The sequence below is a fragment of the Hippoglossus stenolepis genome, chromosome 22 (genome assembly GCF_022539355.2).
Source record: "Hippoglossus stenolepis isolate QCI-W04-F060 chromosome 22, HSTE1.2, whole genome shotgun sequence".
Lineage (NCBI taxonomy): Eukaryota > Metazoa > Chordata > Actinopteri > Pleuronectiformes > Pleuronectidae > Hippoglossus > Hippoglossus stenolepis.
Genome location: NC_061504.1, coordinates 18444436 through 18461935, shown reverse-complemented (window position 1 = coordinate 18461935; position 17500 = coordinate 18444436). Strand labels below are relative to the sequence as shown.

Genomic DNA, 17500 nt, shown 5'->3' with positions numbered 1-17500 from the left:
TCTGTAGGTCAGCACCTCCCCCTCCACAAGGCTGGGTTATTTCAGGAACACACAGACACACACACACGTCGCGGTCTATCAACACATGTAACAATGTGTTTTATTCCACAGGTTTGATCTTTAGCTTCTTATTTTTCAGGACAAACCTGATTTCCAGATAAAAAGGTTCAACATGTTCAGATTCATGTTCTTTAAACAGGAACATGTTTAAATAAAACAGAACATCACTCGTGATCAATAAGTCCTGAGAGACGAGGACGAGAACCAGCAACAGAGATCTAGTACAAATGTTACTGTGGGTTCTAGTTGGGCCTGAGGAGAACGTCTCCTGCCAGAACACTGTATATTTGAAGCTGGAGAACATGAGAACGTCTCCTGAGAGTGTAAATGTGGAGAACGTGTGAAGAAAGTCTCCATACAGGTGAAGAACCTCATCTGACATGAGGAGAACGTCTCCTGAGAGAACACTTGGAGAACATCTGTCAGTTTTAGAGAACGTCTCCTGTCAGAACACTGTTACTGTTTAGGTGGAGAACGTGTAGAGAACGTCTGTATCAGTTGAGATCTCTCTCAGTTCTAAGTTCTTCGTTTAATTCAGTTTTTAGAACCAGTAGCTTTCCGGTTCCTCACTCCAGATCCCCCTGGTGGTCACATGTAGTGCCTGCATTTAGATTGAGGGGAACACTGGTTTTTCCTTCTGTCATTTATCAGCTCGAGTCACTGCAGTGACTCCGTGTGAGAACATGAAGTTCTGCGAGAAGAGAACCGACGTTTCATCCGTTTCTTTACCACTAATAATTAATAATACACTTTATAAACGTATTTATGATGATTCTGTCTCATAAAACCAAGATGACGTTATTTAATTTACCTAGGTTCCACCTGCTGTGACATCATCCACAGATCTGATTGGTCGATCGTCTTCCTCCACATCTGTTCACCTGCTCTGGAACTGGTCACATGCTCCGTACGTTACCATAGAGACGTCAGTAAGAAGTGCATCACCATGGTAACCACCAGGTTTGAAATGAAGACAAACTGTTTCATTGTTCATACGTTCAATTTGTTTCATATTATTGATCTATTATCTGTAATTGAACCATTAACAGGGAAATCATTGGCTGCTGGTTCCAGCCAATCACATCACGTTTCCTGATTTACATAAACCTATATTCCCTTTTATATTTAAACTGAACATGTATATAAACGTGTATAAACTAAATCTGTCTGAAATATTTTGATATGACAAATTATTTATCTAATGAATCAATAATAAAATGATTTTATCGTTTGTTCAGTCATAAAATATCAAATTATTTCCTGTAGATTCGAATGTAAACGAAAATAAATAATAATCACAAAACTTAGAAACAAATCAACCATTTTATTGGACTTTTTCTTTACACATCCCTGGAAACAAACACGCATCAGTGCAGAGCGACTGAACACACACACACAGACACACACAGACACACACAGACTGTACGTCCTGAACCATGTGGCCGAGGTCACTGTTTCTAATCCTGTTCTTCAGGTCGCTCAGGCTCCTGTAGATTCATGTGAGGATTACAATTTCGGAGATTACAGCCAGATAAAAAACATCTGACACGTCAACATCTGGACGTTAAAGATCTAAATCTAAGATGAAAATTCAGTCAATAAAATTAGAACAAAACAAATCGTATTAAAATAAAGTCAGGATTATTCAATTTTGTTTAATTAAATCTGAATATATTTAACTTCATAAAAATAGAGAGAAACTGAACGTGATCAAAAAGCGTGAATTATTTAGACCTGGATTAATTAAATATGAATCTGGATTAGAGAAAGTTTTACTAATCCTGGCTTTATTCTATTAAATCTTGTTTGAATTTAAATTTAAGATCAGAGAAAAAACAAAGATTAATTTATTTAGATGAATCTCAGAACCGAGCTCCTCTTTCGATCTCATGTTCACAATGTTCTCAACAGAAGGTAAAATGTTCCTCCTCCTCTCGACTAACTAAATCTGCAACCTGATCCGGGCAGGTTGACCTCTGACCTTCGTCCTGACCAGGTGATCTGTGTGTGGGATCCTCAGTCAAAGTAAATCCGTCCCATAAAGAAAGTCTATATATTGATCGTGGAGAGAAAATCTCATCAATTTAAATTCCGAGATAAAGTGTCGGAATTTCGTTCGTCAGGTGAAGACATGAAACTCTTCGTCCAGCCAATTACTTCTACTTTTCAACATTTAATTGTAAATTTCATGAAAACCGCAGGGTGTCTGTTTGTCCGTCGTTAAATCGTCTTGAATGAATCGATGCATGGACGGAGGGGGAGTTGTAACTTTCGTGTTGTGGAACCAAACGAAGCCTCAGACATGAAACGATCAAATGAATCCAAGATTAATATGATCAAATGATGTCAGGATTAATGACGTCAGATTAAATTTATTCTTGATAATTAAAATCGGAAATCTGAGAATAAATTCGGTCTTAAAAGATAAACGATCTTAGTTTTTGAGTCAAACTAAAACATTTGATTTATTTTCCTTCTTGTGGCTTCGATCCGTTTGTTGGCACAAAGATTTGAAATCAGTGAGCCGCTGTGTGAGCAGCCCGTTGACCTCTGACCTCTATGGTTCTGCAGTGTGTTACAAGGTTAAAATCCAACATGGCGGACAGAGCAGTGAGTCTATTTGTGGCGGCTGCCTCTCCTCTTCATGGCGGCCGTACACTGAGGACAGTACCACTTCCCCTTGGGAGCCTCCGTCAGTCCGACGCAGCCGTAGTGGAACCACTCGATTGGACACTGAGCGGAAAGTAAAGATTATTATTATTAATCAACTGTAAATCAACCAGTTCAGTGACTGATGGAAGATTATTCTAACAGGTTCAATTAGTTTTGTATTTTCTGCTTCCAGTTTATTAAAAAAACTAATTTTTAAATATTAAACTTTAACTTATAAGAAATAGTACTAAAAGATTATAACATTAAAAAAAATGACACTTACATCTGTGTTATCGCAGCCGACCATTTCTCCATAAGAAACCTGCAAAAGACCCAACAACAGTTTTACAGTTTCTACTTATTTAAATCATCATCATGTTGGGTTCATTACATTTTCTGGGAGTCAAACATCAAAACATTAAACCAGCAGCACAAACTCAGGATGTTATGTTTGATTATCAAGTAAAGAAGTGGAACCGTGTTCTAGGGATGTCGGGATTAACCTATTTTACCATAACCGTGGTTTCATAACCATAAGAATTGTAAAAACTACGATATCCAACCATGGTGTCCTGCTTCTCTCGAGTCACGTAATATGTGTGTGCGCTTGTTTGTGTGTGCCACTGAGACATTAGTTGAGAAGAGGGGACTGAGGAGGAGGAGTTCACAGCGAGAGGAGAAATCCTTGTTTACTTTCGGTTTCTGACAAGAAGGAGCGCCTGACCCCCCCACCCAAGGTTTTCACGTGGATTTGAAGATTTTATCGATGACTTTTATAGTTTTACAACCAAGTACCTGTGTATATCGAGGATTTATCTTCTCCTCGTTGTTCCAGAGGCCGATCAGTCTCCATCTGTTACTGCTTTTAAATTCCTTCTTAAAACCTTCTACTAACAGCGTGTGTGTGTACCTGGTTACAGATGCAGTATCGGGGCTCGTTGGGGTCGTAGGTCCAGTCCACCTGACTGTTGGCTTCAGCCTCAGGCAGCGCTGAGGCCTGCTGGGAAAGCTCCTGGGCCAACGCTGATGATGACGAGCACGATGACAGAGAGGAAGAGGAGGACGACGAAGACGACTGATGATTAGAAGACTTGATGCTGCTTCTGGAAAACAGAAGACACAGATTTAAAGGTCATTTTAATATAGACACATGTTTCTGTTTCTTAAAGATCTGAACCTGCAGGATGAATTTAACACATGCTGATGAAAAGTACAGGCGGGGGAGTGGAGGTCTTACTTGGACTTGCGCCCCCTGGAGTCGGTGGCAGTGGTGGGGGTGAGGGTCTGGGTGAGGGTGGAGGCCAGAGCAGAGGAGGAGTAACCAGTGTTGTCCCGGGACAGAGAGAACTCTCTGCCGAGCTGGAAGTCGTTGTTCTTGATGGCTTCGTAACTTGCTTTGAGACTGGACGTCCTCCTGCCCTCCTTCATCTGGAACCAGAATCAGACGTCAACACAGAGACGAGTCTTCACAGCAGCACTGTCTTTATACCACACATTACAAAGGACCCAGGCTGGACCCAGGCAAACCCAGAACCACATCTGTGGCTGGTATAACCTCTGAGGAGAACGGTATTCAACCTGTGCTGTTGCCTGAACAGCCTGAGCAGCTGCCATGGTGATGGCCCCGGCTCCGGCCCCCGGCCCCGCAGGTAGAGAGCTCAGGTTGTAAGAGGCCGGAGGCTGAGACGAGTTCACACTGTACACGTTGTTGGTGGACGCGGACGTGCTGTTGGTGCGACAGCCTGCAGGGGGCAGAGTGAACACGTACAATGAGAGAACTGCTATTTTGGTTATAATGTATTGTCCCTTCACATGTTTGTCTGATTTTATGCTGTACTGGTGGAGGAGGAGGTCAGAGGTCAAGTGGAAGTCAGTACCTGGCGTGTTTTCTTTTGAAGCGTCTGACGTGAGAGTCGACAGCAGAGCTTCAGATTTAAACTTCTTCTCTGGAACGTGCTCTGTCGTGTGATGAGTCGGAGCGCTGTACTTCCTCTCTGCTCCCACACACAGCAGAAATGTTAGAAACATGTTAAACCAACACAGAGATCAGATCCCTGATCAGATTGATAAGCAGACTCAGGATGGTTGGTACGTACTCTCAGTGGTGGTGTGAGAGTGGACGTGATGGTTGTTGACTGGTTGAGACGGACTGTCCATCTCTAACGACCCTGAGAAGAAAAAAAACATGAAGTTAAACAACCTCCGCTTCCTCGTGTTAGTTGTTCATCGGTGAGTCTGTGTGAGTGACGCACGTCTCTCCAGGATCTCGGTGATGCCGGCGTTGTCTGCCTCCAGCTCCATCTTGAACTTGGCCAGTTCCTGGTCCAGTTTCCGCAGATGACGGTCCACCTGCAGGAACATGAACAAATAGCATCATTTTATTGAAGCAGTGAAATAAGATCCAGTTGCTCTGTGACAGGATGATTGACAGGTTTAACTTCCTCTGTTGTACAGATGTTTCTATAGACCACATCTGTAGCATCATCATCTGTTTCCTGTTTTTCTTCATGTGAATCAGTTTCTCTGTGGCTGAATAAACTGAACATGTATAATGTTCTGCAATAACCATGTTTGTGCGACGTGTTCATCGTCCAGCTCAGAACGACTCGTCTTTAAGCACCGCCTACTCACCAGATCATAAATCTGATTGGCCAGCTGAACTTTTTCATCTGCGTCTTCCAGAGCTTTGTAATAATCCTGAAACAAGAACAAAGTGATCACACACACGTTTTAATAAAAACATAACCATTCACTGCAGATACACAATCAATGCTCAGCTGATTGATCAACATGACAGGAGTCGTGTATGAAGAAAATAGAATTACCACACTAAGGCTGTGTGCCTCTGACCAACAGTGCAGTATCTGTGTACATACTTGCACGTACTTTCCCCTCAGATTCATATAAAGGTCACTGTTACCTTTGACAACTGAAACATAATCACTTCATCTTTGAGTCCAAGTGACAACTGATCAAAAGATTGGATATCCACCTTCTTCCATGATGCCCTGGTCACTTCTTAGAAAACTACAATGCTCCCACGCTGCAGATGTCAGGCTGGTACGTCAGTTACCTCTGAGCTTTGTACAGCACGCCTCTGCTCGACTAACATTCAGGGAAGTGGCCCGCACGCACAACAAGCGCACCGCACACACACAAACAATGTGACGCGCACGATGCTGAAAAAGTTGAATTAAGGTCTGGTTTCAGTCGTGATTTCTGACCTTTTTAATAACCTCCATCTGTTCTTCTCTCCACTCAGGTTTGTTCTTCTTTGCGTTGACAAAGAACTCGATCACTTTCTGCTCCAGCTGATCAGTGGCGTCTGTAACATTCAGAAACCTGTGAGTTACTGCGACTTCTCTTCAGCAACACAATGATCTCGAATCATCAGCCTGTGAAAACAATAGAATCCTTCCTGTCTGGTCAGCGGCTCCTCACTGATTGGCCAGATTTTGTGACATCATTGTTGATATTGTGTACCATCTATGTGTAAATAAAGGTTAAAGTACAGTGGGAATATTTCACAGGTTGATGATTGCTGCCACATTAAAACTCAAACTGATGATTTGAATATCACAATAATGAGCATCAGACACGTCACTGCTGTTTCCTGTTTGATCTGTTTATCAGTTCAGTATAAACTACTCGTCACGTTTTAATTCTACACATGTTCACATGTAGTTTTCTGGCTGATTTAACATTTGATTCAAGGATTACATTTGAAAATCTACTGTGTGTACTGTGTATGTACTCTGTGCGTACTATGAGTACTCTGTGTTTACAGTGTGTGGGTACTATGAGTACTGTGTGTACTGTGGGTACTCTGTTCATACTGTGGGTACTCTGTTTACAGTGTGTGTGTACTCTGAGTACTCTTTGCGTACTGTGTGTACAATGTGTGTACTCTGAGTATAATGTGTGTACTGTGTGTACTCTGAGTGTACTCTGTGCACTGTGTGTACTCTGAGTGTACTGTGTGTACTGTGGGTAATCTGTGTGTACTCTGAGTATAATGTGTGTACTCTGAGTGTACTGTGTGTACTCTGTGTGTACTGTGTGTACTGTGGGTACTCTGAGTAGTACTTGTGTGTACTGTGTGTACTCTGAGTATAATGTGTGTACTGTGTGTACTCTGTGTACTGTGTGTACTCTGTGTGTACTCTGAGTGTACTCTGAGTGTACTCTGAGTGTACTGTGTGTACTCTGAGTGTACTGTGTGTACTCTGACTCTGTGTGTACTGTGGGTACTCTGAGTGTACTGTGGGTACTCTGTGTGTACTGTGTGTACTCTGAGTATAATGTGTGTACTGTGTGTACTCTGAGTGTACTGTGTGTACTCTGAGTGTACTGTGTGTACTCTGAGTGTACTGTGTGTACTCTGGGTACTCTGGGTACTCTGTGTGTACTGTGGGTACTCTGAGTGTACTGTGGTACTCTGGGTACTCTGTGTGTACTGTGGGTACTGTGGGTACCTGTGTGTACTGTGTGTACTGTGTGTGTAACATACTCTGAACCTGCAGGTCCATCTCCCTCATTTCCGTGAACCTGTCGCGAAGGTCCATGGGAAGCTGCTCGATCACTGCCAGGAGAAGAACAAGCCGTTACGTGCTAATGTTGCTATGCTAACGGCCGGAGCAGCACAGGCCGGAAAACACCGCACATTGAACGCAGAAAACGCACAAACAGCCCCCCCACCGCAAAGTCCCGGTCCCATACTCACTCTCCAGGTAATCCTCCAGGTACAACATGGCGCCAAATCCGACGTTTCACGCGCTTTATGAAACAATTCTTTTCTTCCAATATGGCGCCGGCAGCCGCTGCGTCTCTGAGAAAAACACTGAGGTCACACCTGCTGACGTCAGCGGCGCTCTGTCTTCTGATTGGTTAAAACACACGCGGGCGTTGACGTGTGTCCTCAGAACAGATGCCTCATGGGAGTTGGAGTTCAGAACGAGTTTCGAACATTTATTTTGTGATCATGATAATGATTTTATTTAAATAATTTGATTATGATATTCTAATTTTAAATCAAAAACAACAATTAGCATAAAATAATCAGATATTTAAACGTGTTTATGTAAAATGTTCTGCTTAATGAACAGTAAACTAACAAGGGTATGTAATATATATTGTGTATATTGAATGATAATACATCATATTACTGAACTTTATATCATAGTAAAATAATTCGTTTGTTTTAAGGACGTTAGATCAGAACCATAAAAACCTGTGTTGGTTTTAATGATTTTATCCTGAGGAATAAAACTCTTCTTTTTAAACTTCAGATCAGTTAAAACATTAAATAATGAAGAACATGATTGAGGTTATTCTTTTATTCATTCTCCTGTTTGACTGCAACAAAACAATAGAGTTTCTATTATACACCTGCGTGTGGGTGTGGCTTGTGTTCAGGTAAATATATTTAAGTTAACCATTTAAATTTATACTATGAATCAGACAGATTTAGATTTTAATGAGACAGTTTTCTGTGACCACACGTCACAAATTATATAGATTAAATAGACTATATGGCCAAAAGTATGTGGACAGTAGTCCTTGCAGCCACCAGAGGCCTCCACGTGTCTGTGTCCTGTCCTCAGCTTCATGACGTCTGTGACCCCGAGTCTGAGGCTGGAGGCGGACACATTCCTCTGTCCTCCCCCAGGACCAGAGAGGGAGGGAGGACACAGAAAGAGAAAGAGAGAGAGAGAGAGAGAGAGAGGAGCTGCTACTCAGAGAGTTTAATTAGTGACGAGAAAGAAGAAGCAGCAGCAGGAGACAGTTGTAGTTCTGCTTCAGGTCACTGTCTCAGTCCTCAGAGACACAGATCTGGTTTTACAGCAGGTCACTGAGGATTTAAATCAGCTGCTGACGACCTAGCTGGACTCTGGTTTCTGTCAGCTTCTGGTCTCTGGTCTCAGCTGGACTCTGGACTCTGTCTGGACTCGGTTTTGGTCCTGGTCTGAGGTGAGTGTAGTTCTGTAGTTCTGCAGAATCCAGATCAGTCCAGAATCAGGTGTGAGTTTGGTGCTGAGTGATTTGTGAACCACCTGTTGTTAAAGTTTCCTCTGACGGTAAAACCCAAGCACGAGGCTTGAGCCTGAGAAGCATGTTGCCATGGTAACCCGGGCTCAGATGAGCGGCGCGCACGAGCTGCGGTCGGGATGGCTCGTGAGGACGCGGTGAGATGTCTGAGGTGTCTGCTGTACGCACTCAACGTGCTCTTCTGGGTGAGACCTTCATCTTCATCACTGTTATTAATACCATCACTAACATCACCATCACCATCATCATCATCATCACCTCTATTTTCAGTGAATGTTTTGTAACCACAGTCACATGGTAAACTGTTTAACATGTGAACATGATTCCAGCTGTTATCATGTGATGAATGCAGTATATTATCAGAACATTTTACATGTGAAACATCACACATGTTTATCTTTACATGTGATGACTGAACTTCATGTTTTTATTTGTTGAAGCATATCTAAAAAGATCCGAAGGGTCAAAGGTCAAAGTCACATTACAGTTTGCATTGATGAAATCGACTCTATGTAACAACATCGCCCTCTGCAGCCACGCGTGGTGACTAATTCTATTGGGCTTTGTGTCTAAAAAAACAGGGTCTTTTTTCATCAAACTGCTGCTTTAATGTGAAATAGTGTTGATTTAAAGTCTGAAGTGAAAGTAGGCCGTGTGTGTGTGTGTGTGTGTGTGTGTGTGTGTGTGTGTGTTTGTGTGTGTGTGTGGGTTAGGGGTTTGTGTGTGTCTCACATTCCGACATGTTATTTGTAGGCAGCAGAAACTGATCTGTTTATTTCTGTGTGTGTTTATTTGTGTGTGTGTGTTCAGCTGATGTCAGCGTGTGTGTTGGGAGTGGCCGCGTGGATCCGAGACTCTCTGAACACCGTCCTGACGCTGACGGCTCATACCAGGTGAGTTCAGGTAACAGTGACACCTGGTGGATGAGGAGTCTCAAGCGATGTGACGACACATAAACACATCGCACTACTCCAGTGGTAGAAAGTTACAAAATACATTTACTAGTACTACTGTACTGAGGTATTTCTACTGTCTGTTGCTGCACGCATTTGCATCTTACACACTAGCCTGACACGCTAGTCTGACACAGGTCAGAGGTGAACACGTATGTGTGTGTGCAGGTTGGAGGAAGCGGCCGTCCTCACATACTCTCCAGCTGTTCATCCCGTCATCATCACCGTGTGCTGCTTCCTTATCATCGTGGCGATGGTGGGATACTGTGGAGCGCTCAGGTGTAACCTGCTGCTGCTCTCCTGGGTACGTCTCACCTGTCGTTAACCACCCCCCCACACACACACACACACACACACAAAAACACACACACACACACGTCACTGTGATCCAGGTCACCTGTCGGCTGTGACCTGAGGGGGCGGGGCCTGGGGCCAGGTGTGTATATGTATGGGAGGAGAGCGTCTCCTCGGCCTGTCCCTGAAAGACGAGCTGTCAGGACAACCAGAGAGCATGATGGGAAAACATTAATAACATTACATTATCCTGTATCACATTCGAGTGCATTAGATCAAATGACTTCCCACCACATGTATGGTATTAACCCTGAGTATGTGTTTCAGTACCTGTGCAGTCTGCTGGTGATCTTCTGCGTCGAACTGGCCAGCGCAGTGTGGACGTATGACCAGGTGAGAAAACTCTGCAGCACCCCACAGTGTCTGAACACAGTAAATAACACCTAGTTTAATTAAACTGCAGACCGTCGTATAATTATATTCAAATTCAAACTTTATCTTAGTGTGTCTGTGATACAGTTTAATACACATGTGCTACACAACACTTGATGTGTAGTACATGTGGACAGTGTGTGTAGTGTTATGTAGAAGAGTGTGTTGTGTGGTAGTGTGTAGTAAAGTGTGAGTTGGTGTGTGAGCAGCTGCTGATACAAACTGAAACTAAAAATAACATGAAATGTGAAACATGTCTGGATCTCCTCTTACACACGCACACACAAACATACACACCCACACACACACCCCCCCACACACACATAAACTGTTTGATCAGTGTGTGTGTTATGTGAGCTCAGGTCTCACCTGCCTGCAGGGGATTGTGGGTATTGTAGTGAGGACAGATTGTTATCAGGAGGGGCGGGGCTTCAGGATGATCCATCATCAGGACTGATAAGGGGGGGGGTCATGACAACTCACCTGTTAAAGTTGACTCTGTGTGTGTGTGTGTGTGTGTGTGTGTGTGTGTGTGTGTGTGTGTGTGTGCAGCCATCAGTGCAGCGCTCTGATATGATCAGTCTTAAGTCTCGGATGTCAAACTACGGCCTGCAGAGATACCAGTGGCTCACACACACCTGGAACAGCTTCCAGACACAGGTAACACACACACACACACACACACACACACACACACACACACACACACACACACACACACACAGATGACCTGTAGTCATGTGACCTGTGTGTGTTGACCAGTTTAAATGCTGCGGAGTGATGTACTTCACTGATTGGCTGGAGATGACAGAGATGGAGTGGCCTCCTGACTCCTGCTGCTCCAATCAGTATCCAGGCTGCGCTCGCCACGCCCGCTACCACGACCTGAGTGACCTCCACCAAGAGGTGAGACATGGCCGCCTCTCATTGGTAGAGACATATCACATGTTCACAGAGGTCGAAGGTCAAACTGACTGTGTGTGTCGCTGGTTTGTTTCAGGGCTGCGGTCCAAAGATCTACAGTTTCATTCGTGGGACGAAGCAGTTGCAGGCATTGCGTTTCCTGGGCGTGTCCATCGGCGTAGCTCAGATCCTGGCCATGGCGCTCACCCTCACGCTGCTCTGGGCGCTTTATTATGGACGAAAGTCTCCAGACCTGGACTCCATGGCACCGCCGATGGACTCCGCCCCCGACACTGTGACGCATGGAGCCTCAGCTGAAGCTTCAGGCAGCAACCAGACTAACATGTCCGCTGCCTCCACGCCGCAGGAACACCAGTTTGAGATGGAGCGCCTGTCGTAGCCGTGGGGACAAGCAGGAAGTTCTCCAGGTTCATTCTGGGACGTGTAAACATGTGACATCATCAGATGACCAAACAGAAACTGAGGAAAACACGACGTGGTAAAAAAAACGTAAAAAACGATGAGACATTAAATATCAGTGAAATCAACGAGCTTTAGAAACAACAACCTGTCACATTCAGAACCAGATGAATGAGTGGAATCACTTTTTTGTCACCGTGTTCATTGACATCAACTTTTTCCTCGGTGAGTTTGAAATAAAGAACACGACTAAAAAAGACCTGAGGTGGAATAAGCTTTACAATTAATGTCACCATGTCACTGCAGCTGTGAACATGTTGTGAACACGTCAGGAACACGTCAGGAACACGTTGTGAAGACGACAGGAACACGTTGTGAAGACGTCAGGAACACGTCAGGAACACAGAAGACGACAGGAACACGTTGTGAACACGCAGGACCAGGAACACGCCAGAAGACGAAGGAACACGTTGTGAACACGCCAGAACACGCCAGAAGACGACAGGAACACGCCAGAACACGCCAGAACACGCTGGAACACGTTGAAGACGACAGGAACACGCCAGAACACGCTAGAACACGCCAGGAACACGCCAGAAGACGACAGGAACATCAGAACACGTTGTGAACACGTCAGGAACACGTTGTGAAGACGACAGGAACACGTCAGGAACACGTCAGGAACACGTTGTGAAGACGTCAGGAACACGTTGTGAACACGTCAGGAACACGTCAGGAACACGTTGTGAAGACGACAGGAACACGTTGTGAACACGTCAGGAACACGTTGTGAAGACGACAGGAACACGTCAGGAACACGTTGTGAAGATGTCAGGAACACGTGAAGACGACAGGAACACGTTGTGAACACGTCAGGAACACGTTGTGAAGACGACAGGAACACGTTGTGAACACGTCAGGAACACGTTGTGAACACGTCAGGAACACGTTGTGAAGATGTCAGGAACACGTGAAGACGACAGGAACACGTTGTGAACACGTCAGGAACACGTTGTGAAGATGTCAGGAACACGTCAGGAACACGTTGTGAACACGTCAGGAACATGTTGTTGGAACAAAGACAAAAACGTTGTCCCTTTAAAGTGAACCTGAGCTGATTCGTAGGAACCAGGACAGATCGTGGCTCTTTATTGAACATGAACATGAAACTTGATGGAACCACCACTGTTCTCCAGACGTTCTCCAGAACCTGAGCGGTTCCTATGTGAGGGATCAGCAGATTTGTGTTTTATATGAGAACATGTGTGATGTTGATGTTTCATACTTTTGTGTCTGAGTTATTTTTCTCACTGGAAAATAAAACAAAGTTTAAAGCAGAACAACACAGAACATGGACGTTTGATTTGTTTACCAGACTCTGCAGACGGGCCGGGTGGTGTTAGTGTGTCAGTGTGGAGCTTGAACGTTTCAGAGGTTTCATTTCATTTCAGACCGTTTATAGATCAACTACAGGGATCAATAATTGACAAAATCCAATGAATAATAAATAAACATGCAATTATTAATGTGATATAAGGTTAAATAATGTTTTCATAAATTCAGGTTAGACACATAATTTAAGATAAAATATTTTGACTGTGAAGAATCTTAAATATAAAATTGTAAAGGAATAATATATCAAATTTACGAGAAATTTTAACAATTAAAATACTGAATTCAAAACCTAAAAACAATGAAATTAGGACCTGAGAAATACCTGAAATCCAAAACTTCAGTCAAAGTAACAGTAACTGTCACACACAGTTTCTGGTGGGGTGTGAGTTTCGGGGGCTGAATTGAACACTCAGACGTGTTTCGTGTTTTTTCATGGGACCATGTTTTATTTGCACACACGGTGCCTGATTGAATAAAACAAGATGTGATTCACACCGAAGAACAACGACAGCACATGTGCACGTAATCATCATCATCAGAATAATAATATAATCAAAAACGATTTTTACTACCAAAAATCAACAAATCAGTTTCTATACTTTCTTCCTGTTTCCCACAGAAAAATACGATGTTTGCATAATTCAGTTTCTGACATGAATAAGATTTGTGTGAAGCAGTAACGGTGACGGGACGCGAACGGGCAGCGAGCAGGTCATTTCAGCTGTGACCCGAACATTCCAGTGTTTATCATTTACAAAATAAACCACGAAGAATCGGTTATGTAACATTCCAACTGTGAGACGAGATTTAGTTGTTAAAAGTGAAACTTCTTCCGATTTCAGTCGTCCACAAAATATTCTCTGATGAATCTTTGGTTCTGTGAAAACATTAGAATCCAGCTCGATCAAACGTGATCAGCTGAGATCGTTTGTCTTATTTGATCAAGATGTGACGTAGAAAATCTCAGAAGGTCACATGGTTTAAGTCTGAGAGAAAAGTGACCTGGTTCAACCTCTGAGGACAAAGACTGAAGATTGAGACTCAATATAAAACAGATTTCATTTAAAAGACTTTCATTCATTCATCTGTTTCCATTATTCACTCATTCATCTGTTCACTCATTCACCTGTTCACTCATTCACTCATTCACCTGTTCACTCATTCATCTGTTCACTCATTCATCTGTTCACTCATTCACCTGTTCACTCATTCACTCATTCATCTGTTTCCATTATTCACTCACTCATTCACCTGTTCACTCATTCATCTGTTCATTCATTCACCTGTTCACTCATTCACCTGTTCACTCATTCATCTGTTCACTCATTCACTCATTCATCTGTTCACTCATTCACCTGTTCACTCATTCACCTGTTCACTCATTCACCTGTTCACTCATTCACCTGTTCACTCATCTGTTCATTCACTCATTCACCTGTTCACTCATTCATGAAATTAGCTCTATCATGAGAAAACAGCATCTGACACATGATTTAAACTTAAAACTAAACATGATTTAAATAAATAACGTGTCAACAAGATAAACAAAGATAAACAGCAGCTCCTGTTTACAAACAAAAATACTTTTCTTCTGACATCATTGTTTGTGTTAATGTTTGTGATGATGTTTGTGTTGACGTTTGTGTTTGTGTTAATGTTTGTGTTTGTGTTAATGTTTGTGTTGATGTTTGTGTTAATGTTTGTGTTGACGTTTGTGTTGATGTTTGTGTTGATCAGAGTGGAAGACCGTCGGCTGCGACACACAAACACACACATGCACACACACAGACACACTGACTCTGAACATGTTAAGGTCCTGATCCAGAACTCTGTATAACATATGGAACATATATTAAAACCACTTTTTGATTCAGTCAAATATTCAGAAAGTTTTACAAATAAAATAAGAAACAAATTAAACATAAATAAAAACAAATACATAAGAAATGATTCAAATAAATTAATATAAAAAAATAATAAATAGTAGAATTAAAATTAAATAAATAAATAAAAAATTGTAAAAAAGATAAAATATCAAATTTGGAATTAAAATGAGTTGATGTATACATGAAATAACAAAATGTATATTCCAAGGTTCATATTTAATTCATTAGGTTAAATTTCTTTCACAACCACACATTTACTGTTTTAAGCGTATGATAAAACAGTAAATGTATGTATTCTTATAATAATAGAATCAATCCAGTTTATTAGGAACCTCCAGACTTTTGGTCCATGTTAAGAATCAAGATCGTACAACACGTGGACTTCCTGTTTTCAGGTATTTCTCACGTAACGTGTCGCTCCCCTGAGACTGAAACAGACGAATCTGATTTAACCAGATTTCAAACTTTCAGATTTTACATATTTGATTATGATTATTTTTCACAAGAGTAGAAAAAGAGATGTTGTGTTTTTTAACTGTGGAAGACATTTAAGTCCTTCGTCAGATAAAGAGTCTGAGACATTGAGGACGAAACAACGTGTTAAAATCATCATCATTCCCATGACGAGAAAAGACTGGGACTTTTTCTTTGGTTAGGTTTGAATTGTTGAGAGAGGCTTGCAGTTTCTTTGTGCTATGCTAGCTTACATATGTTACGATGGTTAACGGCGAACTTCCCAAAAGGGGGACGTCTCATTTAAACTTGAATTTCGAGACATAAATCGAATGAATCAGACTGAAAAAATAACGACTATAACGATTTAAAATCAGAAAGAGACAATTTATCAGCCGTGCTACGATTTCTCTTCTGTTCTGCGCTGCTGGAGAAACAATCCGTCCTAAAATGTGTGATCGGAGGTGGAGTCAGCCGAGTGCGTCCAGGTTCACGTTTCCCTCTGCGTGGATAACGTTGAGCTAACCAGTCACTCCCAGTCTGAGTCTGTTGTGGTGCCGAGGCCGTCGACCCCGAACCTGTCGTCCTTCTGCTGGCTAGATCATTTTTCCATGTTGGAGGGGGGGGCGGCGTTATCTAGAGCGCTGACACCCGCACGATGTTGCCCTGGGAGTCGTTGGTAGAGCCAGTTGATCCGTCGCCTGCGGTGCCAGGCGGCGTTGGCATGCTGATGACGGCGGCGGTGATGTGCGGCTGGTCGCAGTTCAAAGGAACCGTCTCCTCGAAATTTGCGTTCAGACTGGAACGACTACGAGAGAAGAAACAGAAATATGGATCTTTATATAGTAAAACATGTTCAGAGTCACTGTAACGAGGATTCTTTAAAAAGTTTCATCGGTAGAAGAACTTTTACGAACACGTGGACGTTAAGGTGAATGTCGTCAGCAAACATCAAACGTCAGAACTTATTTGACCTTTTCAGTCTCTTAATAAAACCAATGAACTGAGTTTCAATCAGTGATTTAAATCATTTTCTGTGAAACACAAAGCAGCAACATGGTCGATCATAACCACGATTTATTAATATACTAAGTCTTGTCTCAAAATGAATGAAAGTTGTCGATTTAGTTCAAGAGAGCAACGGCCAATGGAAATACTCCAACACACTGTGGCGTAGTCACATGACATGCAGTTGACCAATGGTGTAACTTTATCAGTGAGTCAGAGATATTCACGTTTAAAGAGCCGATTGAGGAAGAAAATAACCTGCAGATCAATATTTCAAATAATCCTTAGTTGTCCTTATTTTAATGTCTGCACCATCATCAGACGACTGACTGCAGTACCTGTTCTCTCCAGGTGGTGTAGAGCAGTGGGACACTTTAAAGTGAAGCTTGTATTAATATGACAGATCGAGGATCATGTTCCTGAGACTCTGTGTTTGTTTTCTTTTAGAATCATGTTCGTCAGTGTCAGATCAGTGAGTTTAAATAAAGTTTTTCACAGTAAAGTTTCAGTCGGCGGAGACGGTAGATTCCAGATGTTTATGTTCCCACAGCTGGACATTCTCTGGATTCCTGCTCCGTCACATGATCTCTGCTGTTTATAAACGAGTGAGCGACTCATCCTGTTTCACTCACTTTTATTTAGTTTAAAGTTTTATCTGAATAAACTCACAGAGACAAACATTCATCTTCAGTCAAAACTAAATACATTATTATATTTTCTTGTACACCATAGATGGGTTAGGGTTTTTTACTGCTCTCTGATTGGCTACCAGCTGTCTCTTAGACTCAATTCAGACTTTATTAAACAATACATAACCATAGCAACAGCATCATTAACATCTCAACTAGAAGCTGAGGAACAAATATCATCGATCATCACATTTTATTTGTCTCATATTTGTCTCTTAGATGTTAACAAGGAGCAACATCCTCTGTTCTTAACTCAAGAAGAGTAAAACTACCAAAGAAACTTTATTAACAGTGAATAAAGCTCAGA

The 17500-nt window shown here is 42.3% G+C and overlaps 4 protein-coding genes across 5 annotated transcripts in view; 1 reads left to right on the top strand and 3 right to left on the bottom strand.

The window, feature by feature from the left end:
- Positions 1–2, bottom strand: part of cped1 (cadherin-like and PC-esterase domain containing 1) — a 15891-nt gene extending 15889 nt beyond the window's left edge. The window contains exon 1 of the mRNA XM_035147856.2: positions 1–2. This exon is cut by the window's left edge and continues 342 nt beyond it. The gene's annotated coding sequence lies outside the window, so the exon portion shown is untranslated.
- A 1362-nt stretch (positions 3–1364) lies between these two features.
- On the bottom strand, positions 1365–7590 carry ing3 (inhibitor of growth family, member 3). Its single transcript, XM_035147439.1, has 12 exons — positions 7436–7590; positions 7223–7294; positions 5937–6037; positions 5344–5409; positions 4965–5061; positions 4809–4880; positions 4590–4706; positions 4291–4454; positions 3950–4140; positions 3623–3815; positions 2996–3034; positions 1365–2793 (listed from the first exon to the last, which is right to left on the bottom strand). Exons 1-12 carry the CDS (start codon positions 7461–7463, stop codon positions 2677–2679), a joined length of 1257 nt encoding a protein of 418 aa, XP_035003330.1. The 5' UTR covers positions 7464–7590; the 3' UTR covers positions 1365–2676.
- An 827-nt stretch (positions 7591–8417) lies between these two features.
- Positions 8418–12129, top strand: tspan12 (tetraspanin 12). 2 transcript variants are annotated; one of them, XM_035147487.2, is made up of 8 exons: positions 8418–8682; positions 8778–8945; positions 9571–9653; positions 9882–10017; positions 10335–10400; positions 10992–11099; positions 11202–11345; positions 11440–12129. In XM_035147487.2, exons 2-8 carry the CDS (start codon positions 8880–8882, stop codon positions 11740–11742), a joined length of 906 nt encoding a protein of 301 aa, XP_035003378.1. In that variant the 5' UTR covers positions 8418–8682; positions 8778–8879; the 3' UTR covers positions 11743–12129. The 2 variants fall into 2 exon arrangements, with proteins under 2 accessions (XP_035003378.1, XP_035003379.1); XM_035147488.2 differs by having other exon boundaries at positions 8802–8945; positions 11440–12127.
- A 3095-nt stretch (positions 12130–15224) lies between these two features.
- Positions 15225–17500, bottom strand: part of kcnd2 (potassium voltage-gated channel, Shal-related subfamily, member 2) — a 10292-nt gene continuing 8016 nt past the window's right edge. Inside the window, exon 5 of the mRNA XM_035146947.2 lies at positions 15225–16304. Coding sequence (XP_035002838.1) covers positions 16133–16304 — 172 coding nt within the window. The 3' untranslated portion in view covers positions 15225–16132. The remainder of the gene's footprint in view (positions 16305–17500) is intronic.

Excerpts from the sequence above, each read along its gene's own strand:
- ing3 (XM_035147439.1), bottom strand. The coding sequence starts at position 7,463 with ATGTTGTACCTGGAGGATTACCTGGAGA. Across the intron at positions 4,455-4,589 it reads TTCAAAAGAAAACACGCCAG|GCTGTCGCACCAACAGCACG; the intron begins GTACTGACTTCC and ends TGCCCCCTGCAG. Across the intron at positions 2,794-2,995 it reads TCGGCTGCGATAACACAGAT|TGTCCAATCGAGTGGTTCCA; the intron begins GTAAGTGTCATT and ends CTTTCCGCTCAG.
- tspan12 (XM_035147487.2), top strand. The coding sequence starts at position 8,880 with ATGGCTCGTGAGGACGCGGTGAGATGTCTGAGGTGTCTGCTGTACGCA. Across the intron at positions 8,946-9,570 it reads CACTCAACGTGCTCTTCTGG|CTGATGTCAGCGTGTGTGTT; the intron begins GTGAGACCTTCA and ends GTGTGTGTTCAG. Across the intron at positions 10,401-10,991 it reads CAGTGTGGACGTATGACCAG|CCATCAGTGCAGCGCTCTGA; the intron begins GTGAGAAAACTC and ends GTGTGTGTGCAG.